Source organism: Myodes glareolus, chromosome X (assembly GCF_982192425.1).
Source record: "Myodes glareolus chromosome X, mMyoGla1.1, whole genome shotgun sequence".
NCBI lineage: Eukaryota > Metazoa > Chordata > Mammalia > Rodentia > Cricetidae > Myodes > Myodes glareolus.
In genome coordinates this window covers 6,568,346-6,586,582 of record NC_142053.1, presented here as the reverse complement: position 1 = coordinate 6,586,582, position 18,237 = coordinate 6,568,346, and the positions used below count along the sequence as shown (strand labels likewise).

Genomic DNA, 18,237 nt, shown 5'->3' with positions numbered 1-18,237 from the left:
AGGTTACCTGGTGATTTACCATTCTAGTTCTTCTTTTTCATCTATTATTCTGGCAGAAGACTGTAAAATTATCTGGGAGGGCTGCACGTTTAGAAAGTAATTTAATTCTGAATACTCACTTACAAGAGAAGCATGAACAGTAATTGTTTGTGTCCTTTCTATTCAGAGTGGAGTGACCCGACCAGCAGAGCTTCTACAAAGTCAGTATCAATGAAATCGTGAGTATTTGGTCTCCCAAAGAAGGCCATTTTCGGGCATTGTGGCACTGAATCAGCACCAGAGTGCTGAGCAACCTCTCCCTTGAGGTTTCTTCTTTGAGACTATAAACTTTACTCTCAGTTTAAGTTAGTGGGGGTTAATCAAATTCTCATTAGCTCAGTATGTTTCAGCTACCATAACATATATACCATAAGCTGAGAAGTTTGTAAATAGGAGACATGGATTTCTAAACATTGTAGATTCTAGGAAGTCAGAGGTAAAGTCACCAGTAGAAATGGTATCTGCTGAGATAGCTGTATTCTCACTCTAAGCTCATGTGGTAGAAGTAGAAAGAGGTCTTTCTGAAGTGGCTCTTGTAAAGACATAAATTCCATTCATGAAGGCTCACCTTCATGACAGAATTTTCTCTCTGAAATCCCACCATTAGTGCTGTCATTTCCAAGTAAAGACGAGAAATATATATATATATATATATATATATTGAGTAGATAGAATCATTTGAACTAAAGTATCTGTGATCAGCAAGAAGAGTAAAAATGAATGTGGTTAGTAACCAACTCTCTAATGATATAGGCACACTTAGGGCCAATACCTGAAAACAACTGTGACTCCAGGGGAAAGAATCTAGATATTACTTTCTCCCATTTTGATGAGGCATTGAGCTTTATGTAACTATAGCTAAGCAACAGCCAGTTGGAGCTCCTACAGGCAAAGAATGGATATGAAAAATCATGGGGCTTGATATAGTCAGTTAGTCCAAGACCCCACTGATTGCAGATCTTCTGTCATCTGTGTATTACAGCCAAATAAGGACAGTCAGAAAGACAAGAAAAAGATAGCCTGGAACCAGATCAAAGTTTAAAATCAGAGTCCTGCAATTCACTTTGCACTGTCTTCATTTTTTAATATCAACAAGAGGAGGGGTTTATAAAAACCAATTTCCTCAGGTTAACTAATATAGACTTTTTTTTAAAATATCCGTTTTCCCAAGAGTTTATCAGTGGAGCATTTCTATCATAACTTCTTTCCTTCCTAATAGTAGAAAATGGAAATAATAGTATGTACTTGAAATTTTTGAAAATGAAATAATTTATGACACACAAGTGGCCTAATGACACCCTTGAAGGGAATTGCTCACCTTTTGGAAGATCATGAATAATTGCATAAAACAACTGAGAATGACTTTGAATACACTGAGACACTGACATAGTCAATGGTGTTTCCATTCCATATTCTCATTCAGTGTAGTAATTTAATCTCAAAGCACTGACTTGATCACCCACTCTTTTGTTTTATTGTGTTTTGTTTTTGGAAGTGACCTGTATCTTGTAATTAAAACCTCAACTTTAACAACCAAGAGTCCTCAATTTTAAAGCACAGGACAAAACAAGGAAAAGAAATAATAAAGCCATGTTTTTGATGTGATGGCCACATTAATGGTAATGCACAAATCAAAATCACCTCTGATATTATACATTTCATCTTTTCCATTAATCACATGAACTGCTCTTTTTCTTCGGAATGAATGAACCTTAGATCTTACTTCCAAATTGGCACTCCTATATTATCATTTTCCTACTCAAAATAATAAAATACAAAAGAACACATTTGAGGAGTCAATGCAGGCTTGCAAACAAGGAATAGTACAAAATTGTATTTTAATGGCAAAATGAATTTACTCCTAAAGGATGTACATTAGAATTCCATTGTGAAATATGCTACTTACCAAATATATCATATATTAAAATGTATCAGTAGTCTAAACCTAACACAGGGAAACTCACCAAGAGTTGCTTAGGATTGAAGGTTGCATTTCTGAGAATAGCATTTTACTGCATAGGGTATAGTATACATGGTAACACTAAAATTCTCTGTAAAAAGAATCAGAAAGACTTGAGGGTACTAAGTCCATTTTATGAATGAACTTCTTCCAAGTATTGTCCATCACACTGTAATTGGAATACTTCCATTCTTTAGGCAAGATATTGGTTTAAAACACGGAAGGTCACAGTTGTAATAAAATTATTTTTATTTTAGTTTTTCAAATTCTTATCAGCACAGTCATTATTATTTATTTCATATTTTATTGCAACTTCTAGGATTTTACATTGGGCAGGGTAATTCTGTAGGTGATTAAGAACATTCTGAGTGTAGAGCAGCTGCCAATATTTGGAACTCGGTAAGAAACAACTCCCAAGACAGACAGGCTTGAAGATATGACTACTCATGGCCAGCAAATGTCTACGACTCACCACCTACTGCTTAGTACAGTGAAGAGAGATTAGAGTCTTGGAAAACAGAATCCCTTAATTGCTGAGATCATCTATTCATTTTGCTCAGCTTGGTTTGCTTTGCCTGCTTGACAAGATGTATATCTTCCATTCAAGTGTGAATTGTTTATAAGAATTGCACCCATGAGCACCAAGCCTGTGTTCACATATTTCAATGGTTCTGAGTTTTGGCTTGCGGCTATCCAGACTCCCTATTTGTACTTGACATTTGCTGCTCTTTCTACAGGAAAACTTCAGTACTTAATTGACCTTCTAAAGATGTATGTATTTTCCCATTCATTTGCTCTACTTTGTCAACATATCATACTTCTATCAGTTCATGATAAGTAAAGAAAATCTGACTGGGTGAATTTAGAAGCCTCTGCTGCTACCACAGTCATGGAATTTGAGGGAAAACATTGGATGTAAAATATTCAAGTTTAAGACACACTGTAATTTATCTTTACTTGAAGGTAAATAGAGTCCCTTAAATGAAATTAAGCAACTTAATGAGTAAATGTGTATACAAATATGAACACCACCGCAAAAGCTTGTTAGATCCCAAATATAAGCATACTCTTTAGTAATTAAACAACATAAAAGTGTGTTTAACTTTAATCCTTACTACTTTCTAGAGGATTGAAGTCTCAGCAGTCAGCCTCCCCCACTGCCAGTCCTCACCCTCTGTGAGTCTGTTATTATAATTGCTAAAAATGCCCTTACTCAAATCTTTTAAATACAATACTTTCTAATCTCCTTCATAAATGGCTTGTGTTCCTCAAACAGGGAAAAGCTTGAGTGTTAGAAAGTCAAATTAATTTTCTCAGAAATACAGAGTTGTATATTTGCGTAAAAATATAATATCCATTCTGTATATATCACTTACTAGATTCAGGCTAGTAATAAACACACCAGATATACTACTTCGCTGACTCTCAAGGAACCCATTAAGGGCCAATAGAGAAACCGAAACTTGGATATTTTTTTGCATGGCTTCCTCAAACTGATCATAATATAATCGTCAAGTACTTGCCACTACGACATTCTTATTTGCCTCTTTATATTTGAGTTTGGTGAGGCATTTAGAAACAACAGTAACAACAGATGATGTGTATTTAGTTGCCCCAAGAAGAATTCTAGACAACTTCTATGAACCCAAAAGTATTCATTCAGTTAGCCTTTGACCACAGTTGTTTTGTGAGCACTGTTGAGAAGATGGCAACTCTAGATATTAAGTTCCTTTGTCAAACTTGGTTATTAGCATTTGGACTCTGTTCAATTGGAAACCACCCAGAACCCCTCTTATCCAAGCAACTCTGTATTTTAAGGCTTACTATTGAGAGTGTCTGGATAGTTTCCATACAAGCCCCAATATAAAGACAGATGTAATCATGATGCTTTTTTCCCTGCCATAAAATCAATATCTCTGCTTAAAGTGTTGACTATGTGTTTGAAAACAATCATAAATTCAGAAAAATGATGACAGGCTATTTGAAGTCAGACTTACTGTGTCCAGCAACAGTTTCCATATGTGTAGTTAACATGTTTGTTGCATGAACAAATGCCTGCATGAAATTCTAGGTAGTAGGAAAGAAAGCTATGCTCTCACATGAAGGGCAGAAACCTCAAATAATGACCACTGTGATTTTGAGCACACCTGTCGTGATGATCTTATCAGTCATCCTGAAGCTATAATAAATTTAGTCTATCACTAAAGCTTATGCAGTCCACTTGGAAGATAAATTATCCATGCACCTCTATCTTAACGTGACATTTGGGCTACAAAGGACTATTCAAGTAACTGTTCTTCAGTTAAAATAGTTTCAATGCAGACTAACAGCCTTGTGTGTTTAAATATTCCTCATTTCCTACAAGACTATTCTTTTTACATGCACTCTAATGGGTTCAGGAATTAGATACTACAAATGTGACCTTTTGTTCAGGCTTGTTGGTACATGCCTATAATTCCAGCACTTGGGGCATGAACACAAGAGGATCAAATGTTTGAGGTTTAAAGCCAGCCTGGGTCAAATGAGACTCTGTCAAAAAGAAAAATTAGAGAAATAAAGGAAAGGAAGATGTTGGAAGAGGAGAGAGAGAGGATATTAGTCTTTTTTGTATCCTGATAGAAACCTTTAGGAAGATTTATAGAGCTGGTTGGTAAAGATGGGCCCCACAAGAAATTATACCTCTCTGTTTTGTAAGATACAAAACTGGTAAAAATTGCTTTATTTAACTCAACTATCATCATCTCAAAATTGTCTCTAAATGGTAGGAGGAATCCATTACCATAGAGAACATGAAGCTTATGAGAATGTGTTTTTCAGAATGCTATAATCAATAGAAACAAAGCATTATTTTTTAGATGAATTTTCACCAATTTAACAACAAAAAATTCCTCACATTCATTATAGCCATGGCCAAAACTTTCATCATCGAAAATGTTTCCTTTGAGAATTTTATTTGAGATTTATGAACCGCTCTGCTTTATTGCACAGCAGTGATCCACATTCTCTAGCAATTTCAGATATCGTAAGTAGATTGTTTGGTCTGCTACTTGGATGCAATTTGGTAGCAAAATGGCTATATGATGTAGCAGAAAAGTGTTTTCTTCATCAGATTAATCATTAATCAAAATATAGGATATGATACCTTGAATTCAGAAATGCTAATAATCACTTTGAGTTAACCCAACAACTTAATTTCCTGAAAAAATCTGGTAATTGTAGTAACTTTCAGTAGTTACAGTCATTCTGATTTTTTGAACTAAAAAAAATCATGCTAACACTTGTTTTTAACCTGTCTTGTATGCCCCGTGTCTCGCATCCTGCTAACTTTTCCAAAGGACTTAATATATTTTTGGATGTTCTCCACTGCATCAGGACAGCCACCTGGGAGCAGAGAAAACAAAATTTGGCAGTCTGTTCAAGCTGTGAATTAAAGGTAATTCACAGTTTGAGATGAAGCAGCATGAGGTCCTTAAGAAGAGTAATCAGACATCAAGAGGATTTTATATTGAGGGTTGTATATTGGCTAATGTTTCAACAAGCAATATCAGCATTTGCAAGGATCATATCAAGCATGCTGAAGCTATTGTAGTTTGATGGGTGCCAGGACTGAGACCTGGGGCTCCTTTAAGAGGAGCTGGAGCTTTCCACATTCACCATCACACATCTTTTTACTTACCTAATGTAGTTAAAAATCATGTTTGATTTTTGTGCTGTGGCTCATAGATTCAAAACTCTTAGCAGTCAAATATTTTAGATAGCTTTTAAGGCACCTATACAATTAAAAAAAATGTTTTTTTTCTTCTTTCTTTGAGAAAAATTGGGTACCTCTTCTACTTGATTTGCATTCATATTTAAATTGATTGATTCATCCATCCATCCACCCATCCATCCATTCCTTAAGGCTTTCATTTCTTTTAACAAATATGCATTCAGTACCTACTATGTGTAAATCACTGAGTCAGATACTGCCCATCTTTCTCTCAAGAAGCTCACAGTCTTAGTAAAATTAGAAATCAGTAACTCACCTAATTCATTCCTACGGAGTATCTTATATGTACCAGGCCTCCTCAGTCACGTTTTCTATGTACAACCAGCCTATGGTGTTGCTCATCATTACAAAAGCCAAAGCTCAGAGTCACTGAGTAAGATACCCAAAGCACTAGTCGTGCAAATGTTGATGCTGGGACTGACTGCATAGCATGTGATCTTTTTACATTAGGGCCTACCTTTGGGTACTTTGGAAGTAACTTTTTGAAGTCAGGTATAATATTAATTAAGAATTGGGCCTAATCTCAATGCAGACCTTGTATGTAGGTCTTGATGTAGGCATCAATTTAGTTAAAATCAGGGATCTACATAGTATTGCTAAGCTCAGTCTTCCATGTATTGCTTATACTACACAAAGCAATGTAGAAACTCTGGAAGCAGATTCTTCTTCATCTCAGAGACTGAAGACAGATTACATCCCTAAGACTGTAAAAATGTCCCCTACAGTGAGGCTGAAGGATCTATGCCCTCAAGGGACTTACATCATCATGAAAAATCCAAGATAGATTGTTAAGGCATGTGATGCAAACATTTCTCTCTGGAAAACTCCATTTTCATACTAAAACAAAGCGAAGATAGAACTAGTAAACAGTCCAACTTTTATGAGACATTTAAACCTCTCCTTTCATGCCTAGCAACCTATTTGATGATAGATGGTAAACTAAAAATACTCCCTTTTGTTATTAACCACAGTGACATATTTCAAGAGTTTTCATCAGTGTTTTGAACTGTAACTAGCATTGAAGTAAATAATACTGTTAGAGTGCACAGAATTAATAACAAAAAATTAAAATTATTTCAGTAGCATAATTAAATAGGGTCCTGTGATAACACACATATGCACACACATTCTGTATTCCAGAATTTGAGGGCCGTCTAATGCTGTCTTATCTATTGAATGTGGACACATGTGCATTCTTCTTCACTTACTAGTTTGTAAATACTGCCATCAGAGATGCTTTGTGCATACGAACTTTTAAAGCACTTCCATTCACTCTGTGAGCAATAAGAGCAGTTTTGTTAAAGAACCAGGTGAGAAGAGACCAGACATAGGGAAGGTAAGCTACCTGCTCAAATTCTCCTACCTAAAGAGTAGTCAGGACTCGAAGTGAAAACAAGGTTTGCCCATTAGAATATGCTGTCTTGTTTCCAGATTTCCCAGATAACTACAAATCCAGAATTTGTATTAAATCCTGATAAGTCTTCAGTCCCAGGTGTAGAAAATATGTCAGCAGAGTAGACATTCCACATAGATCATTTCTAGAATTTTTTTTTTTAAAAAAAAGAAGAGAAAACTGTTAGGAATATTTCTTAGAACTAGTCTCTCTGCCGATGCAAATAATTCCAATCAGACCAAATTAGACAAAATAAAAGATGTCCATGTTTAATAGATTACCTTACTCCCGGGTGGCACCAGAAAGGCATGGTGAGGAAAAGAGACAGAAGGGGAGACGACGCGAAACCCAGAAACCACGCAAAACTCCGAAACCATTTTCGGGGGGAGGGCAGCCTAAATAGCCTGTGGCAGTAGTCCTGACCCTTCCTGGGGAGGGGGTCACCGCTTGGCAGGCTTTCCCAGAGGTGGAGCCAGGACTAAGGCAACTCCCAGGGGAGGGGGCTTGAAATGGACGCCAGGAGCTGGGAGTACCCTTCCAACCAAACATCCCAGACTCCTTGGATAAAGAGGTGTTGACTCAAGTCTGGCTACTTCCTGTTGGCATGGGTTAATGCTTCTAACCAGACATCACAGACTCCTTGGATGTAGGGGTGTCAGGGGGCTGGGGTCTCATTTCCAAACAAACAAAAACCCAACTGAGATCAGACTAGATGACCAGAACTATGGTCCCTACTTCTAACCTATTTATTCTGCTTTTCCATTCTATCGATCATCTCATAACCAGGCAGAACCTTTGCCACAATGACATTATTGGGAATGTCAGGCTTTAAAGGCTCTGCTCTTGACATATTTTCAGAGCTATTAAAAGCCTTTGAATTTTATTGACAAATGGTGGGGGACAATGTTGGTAGAGTACCACAGATGCACACACAATTACAAGTGGAAATCAGTTGAAAAATTAGACAAATGCCTTTCTTTGTGGTTTGTCCATTTCTATTAACAATATGCACAAAGGAAAAAAAAAGTCTCAAAGTTATCTGATTGACATTTCCCAAAGATGCTGCCAAGAGGCTTGGAGGGAATAAAGTATGATTGTATTTGCTCCCCTGTGGAATATCTACGTCTAGAACTTGCAAGAATAACACTTTATTACACTGCCATGTCCTTAATGGAGGAACCAGGGTGCCTAAGAGAGTGATGTTAGAAGAAAAGATGAGTAGAAGGGGTGAAAGGTAATGATTTAGTGGGCTATAATTCTCCTAGTCTCATTTAAACTTACTTGATTCTGCAAAATGTTGCCTACGCTTGAAAAATTCCAAAGTAAATATTTGAACATTGTAATTACATGAAGTATTCCTAGGTTTTTAAAAGAAAAAAAAATCTTTTAAAAAGTACTTTATGTTTACAACATCTAGAAATTATCTAAGCTATCTGGATATTAGAAAGATCATTCTAAATTCCGTGGAAGTAATTTTCATAGATCATATAATATAAAAATAAAGAAAATGAACTGTATATCACCAATGAGCTTGGATAGTTATAGTTAACTTCCAGTTAACTACTAAATTCCATGCACTGTGACAAATAGTTTACAAGCATAGGTTATTTCTTCTTAACCATAAACTTCAGAGATATTGTTAGAATCAAATCAGTATCACTCCCATGATTGTCTTTCCAGGTCTCTGGTATGTCCAAACAGACATGCATGTCTGCACAATCAGTACAACTACTCATGTGTTGTATTAGCCAGGCCTGTCTGGTGTTCTTTGTACCAATCCTTTGAACAGATTCACATATTTAATCACATTGCATTCTCGTAATACTCTGAGAGGTAGATATGATTTAATCAATTTTATGGAGAAGGAAATTTCACTCAAATGAAATGACTTTCTGAAAAATCACAGAAATTAATCAGAAAGAAATTAAATGACTTGCTGAAAAAATCCCAGAATTAGTTCTGAAGGGAAGAGAAGTTTTCTCTAAGATTCTTGAATTTAGAACTCAAACAACTTACATATATAAAGTTTCAAGTTGACTAACTTCTTTTGTTTAGCATTATGTAATGATTATAGTTGTTACAATTGAACTTTACTAAATTCTCCAGACTAAGTGTTATGATCTCTACTTATGAGAGTTACTCAAATTGCAGCTCTCTGAAGTACTCTGTTCTATACCCTGGTGAATTAATTGAGTGCTTTTCTTAGCATTTGTCTCTTCATGCTCAGACTCTTTGGTGGACTGTGTTGTCTTCAGATGAGCCTATGCACAGGCTTTGAAGTCATCTCCCTCTCCTGTTGGAAATGAGAGTCATATTCAGCGAGGTTCAATGAGGCTTCCAAGTTCAGACAGCTACTAGTATTGGCAGTTGCTCAGTCCCAAGCATTTAGGCTTATAGCTGAATGCTCTTTTTGCTGTTTAGCGTCATGTTTCACAAATTTGTCAATGTGCTTGGAATCAAGGGATAAGCTGGCAATGCTGTCAGAGAACAACATTTTTAAATCTATAATGACAACTGTCACACCCCAGTTATATTTTCCCAGTTTCTTATATGTTTCTTAATATTTAAATAATGATTGATTGAAACATGGTTAATGTAATGATGCTTCAAGTACTTACAGAATAATCTGAAAACTTAAAAAAAAAATCACATGCTTCATATAAGTTCATGGTCATCCAAATGGAACTTGGGGTTTGGCCTGCTTTTGTCTTCATTCTTTTTCATGGTGCTTTTTATTTCTGAGATTGAAAAGGACCTACAAAGTGACCTTACTTGCTCTTTACTAGTGGATTAAAATTCCAGGTTGTTACTATGGTAACTGTACCTGTGGTACCTTGAAAATTAGACCCTGACAGAGTCTCTAAGAAATTTAGAAGTGCTCTGCTGCTGTGAACTTTGACAGCCTCTTGATGAAAATAATATTTATGTCAATTGATTAGAATGTGTTTGTATGTGTTAGAGAGGGAAGACCAAGATTACTTATAAATGGATTTTTTTAAGTGTTAAAAAAGACTGGCTTCAGTTTGAAGAAATCTATTTTCTCCATGAAATTTAAATCAACTTCAGCTCAATTTATGCTATTTTGAATGAAACATGATGTTCAGCATTCATGGTGGCAGGAAGCCAAGATGCGCAGTGAAGATGTGAAGATAGAGAAGATATCCCAGATAGAGGTATATCCCAGACAAGCATCACTAACCCTAGGAAGTAAATGGCAGCTACAGTCAAAGCACAGATTGCTGTGTCTAGGCATTTTAGTAGTTGTACAATGTAGAGAAGCAGTTTGATAGACTTTCAATTCAAAAGGACAAGCAGTCGCTGATGCCCCTGGTGGCATAAAGGCCTGAATCCTGTGACTGTTCTTCAAGTCAGAAAAACAAAACAAAAATATAATGTGTCTTATCTCTCAGGAAGATTAAAAACTAAGACAATGGTAATTTTCAGGATTTCATTGTATATTTCTATCCCAAAGCAAACTTGGCATGGTGGCCTTTGCAATGAGTTATGAGTACATCTGTGGTTCCATGGCAACATGTTTTTGTTTCTTTAGACCAGTGGTTCTCAACCTTCTTAATCTTGTGACCCTTTAACCCAGTCCTCCACATTGTGGTGACTTAATTAATAAAATTATTTTCATTGTTGCTTCATAATTGTGATTTTGCTTCAGTTATGAATCGTAAATATAAATATCTATGGTTTCTGATAGTATTAGGCAACTCCTGTGAAAAGTTTGTTCAACTCCCAAAGGGACCGCAACCCACAAGTTGGAAACCACAGTTTTGGCCCCTCTTTTCTCCCCCCTTTTCTTCATCTTTTCATCCTCTTGTTCCATTCTCTTACCCTCTCTTCTCCTCTCTTCTTTTCTAACATCTCAATAATAGGAATTTATTATTTACTCTTAATAATAAGAGTTTCTTACTGTCAGAAAAGAACAATTTTGAAGTAGAGACTAAGAAAGTTAACATACATCTACATACAATGGATATCAGGCAAATTAAGATTCTTGGAGAATACTTAATAGTGTGACTAAGGGAGTAGAGCTATGAAAAGTCTCCTTCACCTGTGGTAGGAGAGTACTTTGAGAGGAGTAGCTCTTTCTGAATTCTTGTTTATAATAATCTAAATGAAAATCACCTTAAATGCATACATGCATGTTTGATACTTTACAACTTCTCATGCTTAGGTGTAATCATGCACATTATTACAGTGATGTTTTACTTTTATTTCATTGTTGTATTAAAAAATAAAAGATAAGACATACTAAGTGCTAGATTTGATATTGCATATTTCATATGCATTATCAAATTAACTAGTTACAACTCAATGGCATGTATTCATTGTGATCATCCAAACTTTATTGTTGAATAACCAATAAGCATGAATCCATGATTTTTCCTGTGTTTGATTCTGAAAAAGCCCCCTTAGCCTGTCCTTCTTGCCTGTCCATACAGTTTCCAAATCCACAGTACACCTGAACTCAATTTTCGCTGACCAAGGCAATAACTTTCAGAGATAAGATGAGGGGACCAGAGAAAACAGTGGAGGAAAACATCATTTGGGCAAAAACATTTTGTGTTCTAAATACATTGATGCAAACATTTTTAAAACCATAATTTGTTGCTTGGTTCATATATTTGTGAATGACTACATTTGAAATATCATAATAAGAGTGGTGCCAGTTTTCTAATGAAGTCGAACAGAATCGTTTTCTGAATTTCTAGGTCTTTGAATGCATAAAGGAAAACGTCTGAAGAAAAATGCAAATAAAGTTTCATTCTGTGAAATAAACAATCTATCCTCCTTGCCTGGACATATTTTTCCTGATCTCACATATCTTTTCCTGTTTCCTTGGTCTAAAAAGACATTTCCAATTCTGCATTTAATTATTATAAGGCTTGACTATGAGTCTCCTGAGAAATAAGCTATCTTTTTGCTTGGAGGAAAGATAAAGTAACATTTAAATAGGCTTCAAAAATAAGAATGGAATCTCAAAAGACACACATTGTAGAACATACTGTATATCAAAATATATAAGTATGTAATTGTAACTGACATAGTAAACACATTGCAGAGTGAACTATGAAAAATAATCCACGAAGGTACTATTTCCTTTATTCCTATGTACTCAGTAAAGTCTATTGCCATAAAGTAGATGTACACTGTTTAAAAATATTTGTGCATGTGTGTTTTAGCTTGTTTTCTTTAGCCCCAATAGGATACTTTTTCTTCTCTTGCTAGAAAAACTACACAGTAAGGAATTTAGCTAAGTGGCATATTAAGTAAAGGTCTAAAGTGGTTTTAGAAGATAATGATTTTGAGCAATGAAATGTCCTTAACAATTTGATTCTGAATGTGGCATAAATTAACTTGGTAAAGTAGAATAAAACGAGGTTCAATTAAATCTTTCCAGCCTGCCATATAACTTGGTATTTCACACCCAGTGCATTCACTACTGACAGCTATATTCTGGGCCTGAAACAATAAGCAGAATAAGTATACTAGTGTAAATAAACAAATTTCCATGTTGTTTTCTGTTAAAATCCTAGAAGCCCAATTAAAATCTGATAGACTAATAGCTGCTCTTAAGCATGTACCTTTCTATTGCTCTCATTAAAAATTTTAGGTCTGAACTATAGTAACCTGGTTTTTCAAATTATATTTAAATTGTGATTATCTTTTAATTCAGTGTAGAAGAAAATTGATAATTTCTGTTCAACAAGAGAGAGTGAGAGATGCTAGATGAGATGCCTTATTACATACTCTGAAAACATTTAAGAACACTTTTGCTTTAAAATTATTAAGTAGTTTCCAAAACTTTAATATACAGCATAAGACTCTTGGTTTGATTCCAAGGAGGTAACGGGCCACAGACACAAAGATTTTGAAGCATTGCTTCCTATAAGTAGAATTCCACTTCTTTGTAAAATAAAAGCAAGCAATAAAGTAGATGAATTGTGGTAAATGTCTGTTTAAACAAAATTGAGAAAGTACACATGCATGTGCCCAACTTATTATGCTGTAGATTGACTGTATGATGCTTATCATTGAATCATTATGATGCATAATTTTATGTCAGAGAAAAAGAGAAAAGCTGTATATAGATGTTTTCCCACTTGACACAAAGCTGTCACAAAGATTCTAGCATAGATTTTCAAATATATGAAAAGGTAATTTTTCACCCTTAAAAAGAATCCTTCACTTTGAAAATAATTTGCTACAGGTTTCCTCTAAATTCTAAGCTCATCTCATGCATTTACAATATGGCTTAATTTTCAAAACATCAATTTACATGCAGTTTTCAGAAACAAATCTATTGTGCAAATTGATGCTTGTTTGCATAAGATAAAGCAAACACATTTTCATAAAAAATATAGAGTAGGTGGTTTATAGTTTCTTCATCATTAATATTAAATATTTATTGTCAACCAGCTTTTGTTAACTCAAGCAGAGATGGAGATGCCACAGGCAGCCTCAGAGGTAGTTCCATAATGCTCATTCATAATTAGCGAAATGCCCTATTTCAGCAGCAGTCAATCAAATACAGTCTTGTTCTTGTTCTCATGGGAACCTAATCCTTCAGTCCCTTCTTAAGTTTGCCTGATTCACGGACACACAATATGAGATGAAAAATCGAACAATAAATTACTGAGAAAATTAGAACAGTTTTCAGGACTACCATGTGAGATCGATGTAATTTTGAGTGTGCAGAACATGGCAGCTGCTGTAAAATACACAGAACAGTGACAGGAAGGGTGGAGTGTCATCTCTCAGAAATAAAAACTCTCTAAAGGTTTGGAGCTAAGGCACAAAGGTTACCTGGAATCATCATTTTGAATTAAACAAACTACCACTGGACGCTCAGCAAGGCTAGGTTGTACAGCATCACTTGATGTCTCTCTGACCAGGAACTATAAGCGCCTCTTGAAGACAGAAGACATGTCTTGTCCTTTCACAAATAAATAAATAAATAAATAAATAAATAAATAAATAAATAAATAAATATTTTATATTAAGTGATGGCTACTGTCGTTTTTAAAGCAAATGTGTTCAGTCTTGGAGATAGAGTCAAATTAGGCAGGAATACCCTTGTACTGCTGAGATCGATTGTTTTTGTTTGTTTGTTTTGGTTTTGGTTTTTTGAAACAAGGTTTTGCTGTAGCTTTAGAGCCTGCGAGATTGACTATTTTTATCATCTATTCTTCTAAGATTTCCACACTGATGTCCCTAAAATAAATCTAAGCATTTAAAATCCACACGCCTATAACTAGACTTAACAGGTTTTTACTTTTCCATATGGAATCCAGATTTAAACTTTTTTGTCAAAAATAATTATCAGTTGGTTACACGTGGTTGATCCTGGGGGGTTTATTTCTAAAGAACTAATTTAGACTTTATAAGTGGAATTATCTGAGACAATTCTTCAAAATAAATTTTACCTTCTTAAAATGTATGTGTGGTTAAATATGAAGGTTCTATGCTTGTGTTGTTGGGTGCTATTTAGAAAGGTGACTACATTGACCCTCATGTATGTATTAATGGTGAAGGTTTTCTGGTGCTCTTAGAATCATCCCTTATTAATATCAAATACCTTTCTTTGGAAGCTCTGAATGTATAGTCTGATTTATGCCATCCCAGTGATGTGAACATTTGAGCAAGTAAAATCAGAGGGAAAGACCCTCATTCCACAGTCAGCTGTGTCTATGCTCAAGTCAAAATTAATTTAGAGATGAAATACCTAGTTTAATACTTGCTAAATATTCAGCCAGGAAATGGTTACTTTGAAATATTATTTTTTTTCCTTTTCTCCCTCCCTCCAAAAGAAGAATTTTTGGATCAACATATTTGGGAAGCGGTGACTTAAACATAACCTAACGAGTTTTTTCATTGTAGGAATTCTTGGAGTCTTTAATATGCTAATAATCACTGTGTTTCTACAAAAGGAGTTGGTACAGAATGTGAAGTGTTTTCCAAACTGATCTGTCCATAGAATTCTTTGTTCCTTGAATACCTACTCAAATCCTGTGGAATAGTTTGGTCCACACCAGCGTGGATCTTTTAGTGTTGTCTCTGCTTGTGCAGCCCTCGCTGGCTCCCCTATCTACCTAGATGCAGTTGCTCTTTGATTTTGATCTTGTTACCCTCACAGCACCTTCCCTCTAGCTGCCCCACAGATCAGAAAATCTATCTTGAATCAAATGTTTCATGCAAGCAGAATAGCGAAATCACAGACAATTGCATTTAAGACTTAAGGATCTTCATTTTTGTACTGATAATATAGAGGGTATTCTGACATCCCACCAAATTTTCCCCAGGAGATTTCTTTCATAAACAGCCTTCTTTCTTTCTACCCCACCCCACCCCCACCACATACAATTGTACATTGTCTCTGGGTGGTTGACTCTGGATCGTCTTCTCTAGCTAGGGAGAAAAACAGGCCGAATAGAAAAGAATGCATCATTCTCACTCCACATTCTCGCGAGATTATTTGCTGCCAAATTTTCTAAAACTAGATGTGCTTTAGAGCTAGATGTGCTTAGCAAGTTTTTATATTAAATACTGCTGAGAAAGATAATAGTACTATTATCCTGGTAATTTTCAAGACTATTTTGAATGCTGGTACTATTGAAACTGTAGTAATGTAGTCAACTCTTAAATCTTAATGCATGGCTGCTCTCTTCAAATTATGTCTTCTCCACTTGACATGCTGCAGCCACCCATCCCAGCTCAGAATTGCCTTCCCCAGCCTCTGCGAGAATGGATTTTTTGAATACATACTCTCACAGCATGAAAGTAAAGAAAAAAAATCACAACTAAGAAAAGAATTTTGAGATGTTGTGAGGCATCTCACAGAAGTCAAGGTCTAACAGTTTCCTGTCTCTATGCTTTTTAGTGAGTTCTTGCTTCTGTCAGTATGAGGAATCCAGAGCTGCAGTAGCTCTCTTGATGCACCCAAATCTTATTTTAAACCAGACCTAGAATGTGTCCTTCATCTCGGAACTTTCTTGACAATCTCCTATCGTGAGGAACACTTATACAGTAACCAATCTGACAAGATAGGCGATAGCTGATAATCTAATCTACATATTTAGAGCAAAAATGATTTTGTGTACACAGTACTCCATTTGATTATCATTTTAATTATTTTATTAACCCAAAAATTAATATTGAACAAATTTTGCAATAACAAATACAATATACAAGCAGATCATAATTTTGTTGTCTTATTTATGTCTGAAGTTTGAGAGTAGATCAATAGTTGATTGGATAGGAAAACATTTAAAATATTTATGAGTAAAAGAGATAAGGTGAGTCCTGATTAGCTGACTATTTCTTTTCTAATTATAATATTTTTCTTAGTACTTATTCATGATGTAAACTCAATAGTATTATGTATCTTGGGGATATGTAGAGAGAAATTGTCTAGTGGTTATAGTTAGACTGTACTGCAATGACTACTGTTTATTGGAGAAGCAAATAAATATTGAAATTTGCATTCCTAGATTAACTTTTATTTTATGTGGATCTTTTTCATTTGTAATTATCACCATTTTATGCATTTTATAAACAGATTTCCTCTATAAACTGATGTATTTAATTATGAAACTTGGGTAGTAGAAACATGATCCCTATTATAACAAAGAGAAATATAAAATGCTACAAGGCTGGGATGCAATCATCATTTATAAAACCTCGAGGTCTTATAAATCATGTATTTCACCTTGAGGGTGGAAAATCCTAAACAAAAGTAGCCAACAATTACACACCTGATCTATCTGAGATCACTGTCCACACAGCAAACCCGTCTTTAAAGTGTTGTAGATACTTAGGTTAAGAAATAGCCATCCAGCTATATTTCATGACTGTAAAACATGGCAGATGAATTGTCTATTCATAGAGGTTTGGGAAGCTCACACTGAAATATGATACAGGCAGTAGCAAGGGCTACATGTTCAAAGCCGCTTAAAGGAACAGCAGTAAAACTTCACTATGTATTCCAAATCTACACTCATGGGCATTCTTTGTGGACAGACTAAAGAGAAAATACAGATCTGATCTTAGCTTGTATAGTTGAGGCCATTATAATGACAAATGCCACTCAGTGTGAGCAGAGTTTCCTCTTGGTGTGTATTTCTTTGTTCACAAGGAAAGAGGAGGCAATGCGAGCACTGAAGCTAGACATATAAGAGGCTATAGGAGAAAGAGTTTTTCATCTACTAAGGAAAGTTACATCATATTCTTAGAAGTTAGCACTTCTGGTTTGCTGTAAGATAAGGTAAATTGGCAAATCAGCCCCAGAGGGATATGGCCTTGGGGTAGAAGTTCCTAATTTTGTATCTTTTTTTCCCACTATTGCTGGGATTTCATGAAAGTCAAGAGGAAAAAAAAGTAAATTGAACAGTTTCAGTAGTAAGGAAAGTCTCAAAAATGTACTATGTATGCTTTGTGAAGGCCCAGCACACTGAGAGCAAATCACTAGCGTTTTTGTGCGGTCAACAATTAATATTTTAGTCAAATAGATTCAAGTGGAAGAATCAGTACATTTCATGCTCTTACTTGGCCTACTTCAAAGTTGAGTAGATTGACTTCAAATGGGCAACTGCTCTGTCTTTTTACAATAATCCCCAATGCTCATTTGTTGGAGATTCAACTAAATAACTGAATCTGCTGATGATGAAAAGACTTCTCTGCATCTACAATTCCTGTTTTCCTACTCACAACTTAGAGTGTTAGGAGGGTGTAGTTAATTTCCCTGGAAACTTGGTATTGCCATGTAAAGTAAAATCCTCCAAATTCTGCAAGGACTACTGAAGAAGTTTATTTCTTATTCATTAGTATCCATCCAATATTCTGGAAACACAGGTATAGACTTATACAGATTAATTTAGCATAGTTTGGCAAATTGTTGCTGTGAGATATATTTTAGAATTCCTTCCTAGCTCAGGCTAATGGAGAGAATCAAATAAAGATAAGATTACAAGAATTGTTCTGTAAATCAGATTAAAGCTTTCTGTTTAAAGCCCATTGGGGCTGGACACATTTTTACAAGCAACATGGCAGCTGTTTGTGTAATCATTT

General features: G+C 35.3%; 1 protein-coding gene across 4 annotated transcripts in view; it reads left to right on the top strand.

The window, feature by feature from the left end:
• Positions 1-18,237, top strand: part of Aff2 (ALF transcription elongation factor 2) — a 536,897-nt gene that overhangs the window by 373,835 nt on the left and 144,825 nt on the right. For all 4 annotated transcript variants that reach the window (XM_085684655.2, XM_048457673.3, XM_085684654.2 and 1 more), the window contains exon 6: positions 167-200. In XM_085684655.2, coding sequence (XP_085540781.1) covers positions 167-200 — 34 coding nt within the window. The remainder of the gene's footprint in view (positions 1-166; positions 201-18,237) is intronic.